The sequence below is a fragment of the Mauremys mutica genome, chromosome 4 (genome assembly GCF_020497125.1).
Source record: "Mauremys mutica isolate MM-2020 ecotype Southern chromosome 4, ASM2049712v1, whole genome shotgun sequence".
Taxonomy (NCBI): Eukaryota; Metazoa; Chordata; order Testudines; family Geoemydidae; genus Mauremys; species Mauremys mutica.
The window spans coordinates 139,727,566-139,739,165 of record NC_059075.1 but is presented as its reverse complement, the minus strand read 5'-3'; the positions used below and the strand labels follow the sequence as shown (position 1 = coordinate 139,739,165).

The window sequence follows — 11,600 nt, the reverse complement described above, 5'->3', positions numbered from 1 at the left end:
CATCGCGAGACTTGGCGGGCAGCCGCCCCGGCCATTTTGCTGGGGGAGCAGATTTGGGAGCCCTGGCCCGGAGGAGGAGGATGCTGCGGCTGCGCTGCAAGGCCCGGAGCGGCTCCCACCCGCTGCCCGGCCTCACGGCGCATTCCCGCCTCCGGGAGCTGCAGGCCGCCCTGGCCGCCCTCACCGGGGTGCCGGCCCCGGCCCAGCGCCTCCTGCTCGGCTTCCCCCCGCGGAGCCTGGACCTGAGCGACGGGGAGCGGCGGCTGGGGGAGCTCGGCATCCACTCAGGTGAGGAGCGTGGGGTCACCGCCCCCCTTCCCTCCCTGGCGGGCGGGCGGGCCCGGGGGCTGCTCCTGCCCGGGTGACAGGCCTGAGCCTGGGGGGCTCCTGGCTGCCTCCATCATGGGCAGGGCACAGCGCCTGCTGGGGGCCCAGGCTGCGGGGCAGCGTCTCTTCCCCTCACCCTAGGGCGGTGGGGGAGGGGGGGAGTAGTCCCTAAAGGCTGAACCCAGCCGGGGGGCGGGGGATCCCCCTGACCCCAGTGAGAGCCAAAGTGCAGGGAGGTTGCTGGGTGCCCCACCGGGCAAGGCTGGTCTAAGAAGTTGGTACTTGCCCTCGAGTGCTCAAGATGCAGAGAGAACAGACACAGGACAAAATGGGTGGAGGCGAGAGGATCGTGTATGGAAATATGTATCTTCTGACACTTTAATTCTAGAACGGATGTTGTAGAGACTGCTGGGTTAAGCGTATGTTCAGGTTGCCCCTTTAAACTTCTCTGATCATGCGCATGGCTCACTGAAATGGTTATGGGTTAATATGAATTTCCTTTCTGGAGCTTATTTCATTCTCTCTGCAAATATTAAAGCCTTATGGGCCTGCTTCAACACAGTGTAAAGAACATGTAGCAAAAGCTTTAGTTCTCTCTGGCGTAAAAGGCACAACATTAATATTCTGCTGCCTACAGTGTTCCGCAGCTCAAGACGGGAAGAGCAAAAGAATGCCATACCTAATCGAAACTGCATTTCAGCAGATTATAATTACCTGACCTGAAACTTGGTTGGGACATTGGGGCTACCACCCTTTAATAAAAAATTGATTGCAAAATAGTGTTGTCAGTGACTGTCCAACCTGTTTATCAGCTTCTGTAAATGTAAACATCTTCTATTTCACTGACTCTAAAGTGGGTTTTCAAGAGACTATAATGAAAAGAACTGGGTATCACTGATGTTCCAGAATTGGACAGTAAACTTGAAAACATTAACTACTGTGCTAATTTGGAGACTTCAGTACAAACCCTGTGTCTTTATCTGAACTAGCAATATACAGTGAGAGGCCAAAGCTACAATCATTTGCTGCATCATGCTGTGGCTTCTTATGTAATTTATTTAATTGGTAATGCTTCTGTTGTGCTGATCTGAATGTCAGAGAACTGAGGCATGATATACTGGAGGCTTTAAATGATTTGCTTCTGTTTTTGTAGTTTTTCCTTTTCTGTTTGTAATGCACTTTGGTGAAGCAACACTGCATTTCATCTACCTAATCCTCACCATTCTTGATTCTTTATTTTTGACAGGTGATACTCTAATTGTTGAAGAGGACACAACCAAACCCAAGACTGAGTCACCTGTGGTTGCAAAAAGGAGTGTCCCTACTTTGGTCAGGGAAGCATTGCCTGTACTTGCAAGGAGGGTTGTTCCAGCAGATAACTCCTGTCTCTTCACAAGCATATTCTATGTGGTAGAGGGAGGCATTTATGATCCAGCATGCGCTCCAGAGATGCGCAGTCTTATAGCCCAGATAGTGGCAAGTGATCCAGAGTCCTATTGTGAGGCAGTACTAGGGAAAACCAATGAAGAGTATTGTGAGTGGATCAGAAGAGAAGATACATGGGGAGGAGCCATTGAAGTATCCATTCTGTCTAAGTTTTATCAGTGTGAAATCTGTGTAGTGGATACACAGACAGTCAGAATTGACCGTTTTGGGGAAGATGCTGGCTATGCTAGGCGGGTCCTTCTGATTTATGATGGGATTCATTATGATCCACTTGAACGTAAAATCCCTGACTCAGACATCCCTCCCCTGACTATTTTCTCAACAAATGATGACGTTGTTCTTGCACAAGCATTGGAATTGGCAGATGAAGCCAGACGAAAGAGGCAGTTTACTGATGTAAATCGCTTTACACTAAGATGCATGGTGTGCCAGAAGGGGTTAACTGGACAAGTGGAAGCCAGAGAACATGCCAAGGAGACTGGGCATGCGAACTTTGGAGAAGTGTGACATCTACATGAGGATGTTTACATCTACTACCTCACTGCTCCAGAATAAGATTCTGGATTTTCAGATAAGCTATGTGTAAGCATAAAAAACTCCCTTCAAAGCTTGAAAAGCCCTTTTAACTTAATGATTGAGACGCACAGGTTTGTTATGGTTAGTGTGCAGGTTTACAGATAGGTATGCAGTAGTGACACACTCTTCCCAACTAGTTTGAAATAGGTAACTTCTTGCATGCTGATTTTAAAGTAACTGGCAGCTGTTTGTTGTATGTTAGCAGCTAAAAGTCCTGACTCCTGAAGAACCTTATTTTCTGATGGAGAAGCTGCTGTGTGACATGGCTGGACATACATACAATACTGTATCTAGAGTTACATAGACTTAGAATAACAGTTGAAATCTAAACTCTGAATTATCGGGTTTAGTTATAATCTTTCAGTACTTGTAAACTGGTCTTAGTTTGGCACATTCATGTGCCTATCAGCATTTTGTACGAAGAGTTACACAGTAACTCTTATACATTCAAGCAGTTTTTGCAGCAGAGATGACTATAGTGCATACTTCATATAGAAATGGTAACACCAAAGTTGCCCTGTATTAGGTCACAATGAACAACAGCAGAATGTACAGTCTGATAGTGGCTGTACTGAGAGCCTTTTTAAATTGAGTAGAGTTAAGTACCCAATAAATTTAATAATTTTTCCTTAGATACTACTTGAAATGTAGTTTAGTTGCTTGAAAATTAACTGCCAACCCCTCTGTTTACACTGCATCAGGATGTTGGCATGTTTCTTGAAATACTTGGATTCTTGGTAACAATATGATCTCAATTCCAGCAAGAAGGAATTGTAGTTGAGATTGAAATTACAGATTGTATTGGTTAAACATTAAAATATAGTTTTGATTAAGTGTGGCTGATCTTGTGGCCACTGAAAGTGTTGTTAAGCTGTACCAGGCTCCAGATAGTGTTAGCACTTTTTAATCTTTGGTTCTTGCTCTTTTACAGGTCAAAGGCTTGTTCTTTTTTCAGAAGGTCAGAGCATTTATCCAAAAGGGAAAAACTTGAAGTTTCTTTGTTTGCATGCTGCCAGATGCTCTTTAACTTGCTTGGTTTCTCCCCAGTGATTAAATAGCAAGACCTCTATTCTAATAAGGAATGGAGCAGTTTTTCACAACAAAATAAGCTAGGTAAAATGCTCTACTTCTGAAATGACAAAAGCAGGGATGTCAAAACTGGTACAATAAAGAAATCTCATCTTTATGTGGGAGCGTGAGGCTTAATGTAGAGTGCTTTGAGATCATCTAAATTAAAGATGCTGTAGATGTGCATATTACTGAAATTATTTCTTAGAATGCCTCAACACGTGTTAAGGCATTTAAACTCTTTTAGCCATGTTTTGGGTCTGAAATGCCTTCTGAATGCTTGTGCAAATGGGGAACAAAGATGTACATCTTCATAATAAAGTAGCAATGTGTCGGCTTCTGGAATGGAAACTTCTAGTTATTCAAAGACAGACAATTTAGTAAGGCTAGCCTAACTAAAGCCCTGATTCAGGAAAGCCCCTTTAAGCACCTGCTTAAGCAATTTCCTGAATTGGAGCCCTCATGCATATATAAGTATAGGGATAGTTCTATGGACCTTCCATGGAACTAGGAATGTGCTTGTAGTTACATGTGCATAGTGTGTCTTGCTGGATTAAGGCCTAAACAAAGTAGTATAAAAATAGTATAATCACCAACAGTATAATGGACCAGAATTCTTTTACTCAGTATTAAGTTACATTGCACTCATGAGTTTGTTACAGAAATCAAGTTAGCTGCTAGTGTTAAGCCCACTTAGCTTTTAGACTTGTTTTAAACTGTTTTTAATGCTCGACTAGAAGCAGATGCTTAAAGCTAGGAACATGAAAGTTACTGTATTATAAACACTTGAGATGGAACTTGGGTTACTGACTAGACCAAGGGACTGTCAGACTCCTACATTATATTCCCAACTTTGTCAGTGAATGGGTGAGACACCCTGGACAAATTGCTATACTTCAGTTTGTATATTCAGCTATAAAATGGGTATAATATGTACCTCACAGAGGTATTGTGAGGCTAATGGATTGATGTTTGTAAAGTGCTTGGATGAAAGGTGCTACATAAGTGCAAAGTACTATTGATTATTGTGTGCCATGTTAGCAAACTTATTCTTGGCTTTTGGGAACATAACTTCTGTACTGCAAAATCCTTTAGTTTTGTGCTCTGGAATCTGCAATATAAGACTTGATAAATCTTTACATACGTTGTAACCGAGTCCAAACTTTATCTGCAATGGATCTCTAAAGTGGATAGCATGGTCACAAGTGTTTGCCCTGTTCTAATACTTAAAAAAAAAAAAGTCTGCGTTATTTAATTGAATCTGCTAGATTGTGTTTAATGCAAGTGTCATTCTCATTGCTTGAATGTGTTTTTAGTTACCTCGAAAATCAGATGGATTTGGATCTGAAATCACAACTGAACTGCTGTAATACTTGTTCAGAGTCTTTTAGTGTAACAGTTAACTTTGAAAAATTAAGACGTTGAATTTTAACAGAGCAGAGTAATTTACAGAATCTAAATTAAAAGATGGAAAGTGATCAGTTACCTTCCTCCCAGGCAGAAAATCTAAATTGTAGAAATATAATTGTAAAATATATTTGAAACAGCAATTTCACATGTTTTCTCCTTATGGCAAGACCTTATAAATTTGTGCTAGCTTTGTTATGTCTGATTACTACTAGCATGTGTGTACCCTTTCTTTACAGTACAGACATGGAAATATCATGAATGATTTCCTTATCTCAGGGGAATCAACCTGTGACTTTTTTTCAACACCTCTGTTAATTGACTTGCACTGAAGCATTACTACTTGTAGCTCCAAGATACTAATTGTGGACACTTTCTAAAATTAGTTGTTCAAGACAGCATGGATCTTAAGCTCAGGTAACTGGCATTTGATGATGATGATGCTTGTCATCTGTAAATAATGACCCAAAAAATATCATATGGATTGATGTCCTTAAAACTCCCTCTGAATGTTAGCACTAATTTCCATGCTGAAAGTTTCAGCTGAGACTAGAGATTGAATGGGCCATGGAGACTGAACTTCCTACCCCTAGAGGTAGATTCCTTGGTAAAGGTTGAAGCACACTACTATCCTTTTGAAGCTGGCCTGTGCAGGACTAGTTCTGATTAATTATAGGACTTCAACTTCAAGGTTGCCAATCTGGCCCTTTTCACCAGCACTCAATTCCTTTTCCTGAAGAAGGCAGGAAAGAAGCTTAACAAACTCTAATCATGTGGCCTTTCACAAACATTTTATATTGCATGAAGAAATGCACATCTCATGATTTTCACAGCACTTTAAAAGCTTGTAAAAGTTTACATGTTCAGCAGTGTTTTGCAGGGACCTGGCCTGATGTAAGTGTGGTGCTGCAGTAAAATAACTGGCAGTGAACAATTTCTAAAAATCTTGATACTAAAAACATACCCATGTATTCCAGTGACATAACATCCTGTTGTTGTTTTTATGAGCACAGGTTATTTTTAAGTATATTTCTTTAAACATGTGCCCTATATTGCAAAACTCATTATTGCACCAATAAAAATGTGATTTATGCATGCATATTTTTGGTGTAGTGTTCATTTGTGGCTTAGGTCTTGGGGTTTAGGTGGAAATACCTGAATAAGTGACTGGAGCATCAGTTAGTCTTCACAAGCCACTAACAAAAACCTGGCCCCTTGCAGTTAGTTCCAAAGGCAAATAAGCACTTGTAATATAGCTTTTCTGTGGAATTCATGGACAAGTAGAGTTTTCTGAAACCAAGGCAGTCAAAACACTACAGCAATCTTGTAAGGTCCATTAAAGTGTATAAGGCATTCCACAATGTAAAATAGTCTTTTCAGTGTACAAAAAAGAAAATCACTTCTAAAGGGCAGTGCATTTAATATGGTCTCAAGCAGGGGTTTGGAAGTGTAATTAGATTAACTTTTGAAACTTGAAATACTGCATTATGTTTTTTGTAATGTAAATTTAAAATGCGTCTAATTCACTAAGGAGCAATGTAGGTTAGTTGTTAGCACACAGTTAACAGAGGTGGGTGGGTTTTTTTTAGCACTTCGGTTCAAAAAGCACTTTGTGCAAAGTCACTGCATTCAGTCACAATCTTTAGTGTTCCAGTTAAACTACTAGCTTTGATACTGCAAAAGGAGGTTGTTTTGGACAATAAGAAAAGACATGCACAATAGAAGACTCCTCCAGAAGGCTGAAAAACTGATGCTACAGTGCAAAAACCATTGGGGTAAGGTCATACCTTCAGCGAAGGCAATGCAAGCTTTGTCTTTGACTTTAATGGAGGTGTGATTTCACCTACGGTTGCTATATTGTGCTGGACAAAGTAGTGTGAAGCATACTGTACACATGAGCATGAAGCACAACACTGGAGCTTCAGTAATACACAAAGGACAAAGTTGTATAATTGTTTCCCACTCTTGATTGCAAGAGTAATATACAGTAGTTTAAATTAAAAAAAAAAAATACATCTTACCAGCCCGATTAGACAATGTAACCTTTAGCAAATAAATTCACAATACTGTAGTAGGAGGATATTGAACTGAAAGGACCATAAGATGTAGTTAAGGTAGAAGGCCATGGCTGTCAGAAGTTGGAGAGGAAACCTGTGCATGATGGCAAGAGACAGAAAAGGAGGCTTTTGGGGTCTCAAAATATAGTGTTAGTAACTTGAGTTTATCTTCTATGCACACAAGTTCACATCAGAATCCTGTCATTACTTGTGGCATATTTTGTCCAATCGTATTTTCCAGCGTTCTCATTCAGTAGGTCATTGCTGCAAGGACTATACAGAAGGCAACTTGTATGTCTTCTGAAGCCTTTTGAATTTGCCATTTTGAACAGTGCGTCATTTTACTTGTAAATCTGTATGATTAAGTGATGCTGTATATTCACTTTGCTGGGGGGGGGGGGGAGGGAGTGAACAATGTGTCGGGTAAACCATTTGTCTTCTGCATAAGATTTTCACTGGTTGCTTGGTGTACAAAAACCCATGTAATGGTTATACCAGGGGTAGGCAACCTATGGCACGTGTGCCAAAGGTGGCACGCGAGCTGATTTTCAGTGGCACTCACGCTTCCCGGGTCCTGGCCACTGGTCAGGGGGGCTCTGCATTTTAATTTAATTTTAAATGAAGCTTCCTAAACATTTTAAAAACCTTATTTACTTTACATACAACTATAGTTTAGTTATATATTATAGACTTTTAGAAAGTGACCTAAAAACGTTAATGTATTACTGGCACGTGGAACCTTAAATGAGAGTGAATAAATGAAGACTCGGCACATCACTTCTGAAAGGTTGCCAACCTCTGGGCTATACAGTAGTCTATTCAATTTGAGGTCTATTTTCTAAAGGATCAGCATACTTGGTCAATCTCATGCACTTGATGTATTTCTCAGTTCTTAACACCAGAGGGGGGTGTTAACACATCTTTCCATTCAATTTGAGAATTTTATACATAAGACTGAGCACAGAGACTGTTTATCATTCAATCTGAAGTAATACATTTGCAAGATGGTTTACCCCAACTGAGTACAGTAGTTTGACAAGTAAAAATCCAACCCCCCCCCCCCCCCCCCAAATCAGGATCTGAATGACTAGATACTGGGCTTAATAGGATTCGTTTTCATGGCCATTTTGCAAGGCTAAACAAGTACTAGAAAATATTAAATTTTGAACTGCAACTACACATCTACCGTGATATAATGCTGTCCTCGGGATCCAAAAAAAATCTTACTTTATAGGTGAAACCGCGGTATATCGAACTTGCTTTGATCTGCCAGAGTGTGCAGCCCCCCCGAGCACTACTTTACTGCGTTATATCCAAATTTGTGTTATAGCGGGTCGTGTTATCAGGGTAGAGGTGTATATTAAACCACCTGTGCACCAAGGGGAGAATAGGTGCCCTAACACTAATGCGCTTCCAAAACTACGTACGTTCTTATATGGCCTTACCTTTTCTCCTACTAAAGACATGTTTAACCCGTGTTAACTAGCCACATATTACAAAGCTTGTGAAGACAAGCCAATTGCAGTTTTAACTCATTTCAGCAGGCTTTGGTAAACCCTATGGGGGAATCTGTCCATTGCCAGGGGTGGTTTGTAAGCAGCACTATTTTCCTTGGAGCAGAAATCAGTTAAGTGCAGTCTTTCATTTGTTGAAAGTGTTATTTGCACTAAAACCCATAATCTAGTCAAGAGTCTGTTACTATATTTCTCTAGTTGACTGCCTACATTGTCCTGAAAACAAAGTACATAGACAAAATGGGATGTCTGTGGGGGAGTGGTATATAGTGATAGTGAAAACATTTCCTCATGCATTACTATATTTTTGCAGCAAGGATTGTATTGCCCACCAAAATTAAGTCTCCCTTTTGAACAAACATCCTAGGCAGTTAGCTGCCCCACAAAACATTGGGAACTAGCTGCTATTTCCAGTATAATTGTCATTCCGTGACTTAAATGTTTGTTTTCAGAAACATCCTTTTAATTTTGTACAATATTAATAAAAGATGCATTGCCCTTTAACAGGACATAACTTGCTTTGAAAATTGTAGCTACACCTAAAACGTAAGCAATCTTTCATACTTTCGGTTTTAAATGAGATTGGGCCTCCAATTTTCACCATTACCTTCCTGTTCTGGCTTGGACTGAGTGAAGTAAAACTACAATGGAGAGGTGGGGCAAATCACTGCTTTTCTACTCTGACTCCAAGCACTATGAAGCTATTTGTAATGAATGACTGGCAACCAAGCAATTAATAAACATATCTTCCCAGCCTGGCAATGGCTGCAGTGTCCTTTGTACTATGGGAAAATAAGAGGGGGAGAGATTGTACTGTAACTGTGCTGGAAGTTAACCCTTGAGTTGTAACTGTCTCTCTAATACTCACTACTTCTGACCTTGGGCAAATCACTTAAGATCTCTGCCTTCTTTTATTCCTTCTGTAAAATGGGGAACTTAACTATCTCACAGCTGTGTTAAGGTTCAATATTGTAAGGTATTTTGAAAATGTGACGTGCTATATAAATGCTATATGTTAATTAGCATTTTGCCTAATTAATTGGTTTGTTGGTACTGAACTGTACACAGCTGACAGGAGAAAAGTGCCTGACAGTCCTACAGAGCCAAGTGGAAATAGCACTACATATAGGTGACTAGCCCAGCCTGGTAAGATATCTTATCGACAAGTGCATTTTAGTTCTCCCCCCACCCCCGCAACACACCCTCAGTGTCTATACTGAATTATTTGTATTTATCAATAGGGTGAAGTACATTGAACTTGTTAACACGTCCAAAGTCCTTTTGTGTTGGGAGTGGGGTGTTTGCCTATATCATTGTGTGTGCTCGCTACTGTATATATAAAATCACGCACAGTTTAGATTACCCCTGCCTATGTTGTTGGAAGGACATGAAAAACACCTCAGGTTCTCACTAATGCATTATCTCATGGATAGGGTCTTTAGTTTCTGTGCAGTCAAACGGGGTCTTTTTATAGGCCGACTCCTTAGAGGTGCCGCACCTTTGATACTTTAATGGGAGGTAAGAGTGCTATGCCCCTTGCAGATCAGGACTTAAATTAATAGATGCTATGACATGTTTAATTCACACAGAGGGTATCAGGCTGCAAGGGGTTCTATTTTCAAGTAGTTAGAACTATTCTGAGTCCTGCTAAATCAGTAGAGGTGCTGATAGCAGAACACATGGCTCGGAATATCTACAAAACAAAATTCTATTTGCACTTGCAATGGGTAAATACACTTTTCTGATTACTTAACTTGCCTGCATAGAGAGGAAAAATAGGCAAGAACCAGCCAGAAGCTTGTCATAGAGCAAATCACCTAAACGGAATGTCCTTTAACTTGTTTAGCCACATATTTTTGACTATATTATGGGAGTGCATATCAAGTGTTAAAATAGGTCATGTTTTTATTCAAAGGTAATTCATATCAAACATAGATTTAGTACGGTCAATGTTTGTGCCTCTCCTCCAAAAGGAACCTTTTTGTTAATTATTAAGCAAAGAGAATGTGCAGCTTGTGGAAAGCTGTTGTGCAGTCTATTTTATTACCAAACCCACAGTAATGGGAAGAAAAATATCAAGTAAAAGACAGAGGAATTGTAAGTAGTTTCTTTTTCCAAATGCTATTTTGCTCACAAGGAAACTGCCAAACTACTGAAAGGTAAAATTATTTGAAAAGTTTACAAAATGTAAGAGAATTTCCATAAACCACCTTCTAATTAAGAGGATTAGGAAGAAACTGTACCCAGGGACAGCTTATTCCATGACCATCACTACAGAGTTTTTTGCATCTTCCTCTAAAGCATCTGGTTCTGGCCACTCTTTGAAACAGCAAACTGCCCTAAATGAGCACTTATCCAGCCTGGCAATCCCTATTTTCCTAACTAGAAAGTGACTATAAACAAGAGGGACATAAATCTCATTCATTCATTAGTGAAATGCAAATAAATTTGTAAATATAATTTGCTATCTGATATTAGACCTAGAGTAAAGGGATTTTTTTTAAATAAATGACTTTAAAGCAAGTATGATATTGCAGATGGAACACTTGTATATGTCAGTAGAAGTTTCATGACCCAAGGACTACAGGATTGGACCACAATTAGTGTCTTTTAGCTGTAATGGTGTATATGGAATAGTGTGGCCTTCAAGTGCCTGTGTATAGAACAACACTGCTGCAGACAATATGAATCCTGAGTGTGCATAATGTATATTTACAGCTATGCTGCATACCACCAAGCACGTGTCCACCTGAATTTGTTTATGCACTAACATTAAATGTTACATGGTAATAATTGTAAGAAAAATATCAACTCTGCTACAATCTTCTACTCAAGATGAGGCAAGATACTGTTTACAGCAAAATAAAATATGCAGCTCAGGACATTTTGAACAGAGACATATTGCCCTTAGTTTTAGGGCAACAGAGAAATGGTAAAATGTATAAACATTTTCAAAAGCACTCAGTGTTGGCTTAATTCTGCTCCCAGTGAAGGCAACGGGAGTCTTATTTATTTCAATAGAAGCAATGTTAGGTCAATGCTGAGTATTTTTCAAAATCCCACCCCATACTTTTAAAATTATATTAATTTTCAAGACCATGTTTATGGACTGAGCAATTGGTAGGTAGATGGGTGAAATCTTAGGTTTCTTAAATACAACCAACAATACAACTCTTTCCTCCATGGATCATCTTTATAGAACATG

At 40.0% G+C, this 11,600-nt stretch overlaps 1 protein-coding gene across 1 annotated transcript; it reads left to right on the top strand.

The window, feature by feature from the left end:
• The first annotated feature begins 56 nt into the window (after nt 1-56).
• Nucleotides 57-5,923, top strand: YOD1 (YOD1 deubiquitinase). Its single transcript, XM_045016990.1, has 2 exons — nt 57-288; nt 1,574-5,923. The coding sequence occupies exons 1-2, from the start codon at nt 81-83 to the stop codon at nt 2,278-2,280; spliced, it is 915 nt and encodes a 304-aa protein (XP_044872925.1). The 5' UTR covers nt 57-80; the 3' UTR covers nt 2,281-5,923.
• The last annotated feature ends 5,677 nt before the right edge of the window (nt 5,924-11,600 follow it).

Bases quoted from the DNA above. Each gene is read 5' to 3' on its own strand.
- YOD1 (XM_045016990.1), top strand. From the start codon at position 81: ATGCTGCGGCTGCGCTGCAAGGCCCGGAGCGGCTCCCACCCGCTGCCC. The intron at 289-1,573 runs GTGAGGAGCGTG...TATTTTTGACAG, and splicing joins GGAGCTCGGCATCCACTCAG to GTGATACTCTAATTGTTGAA.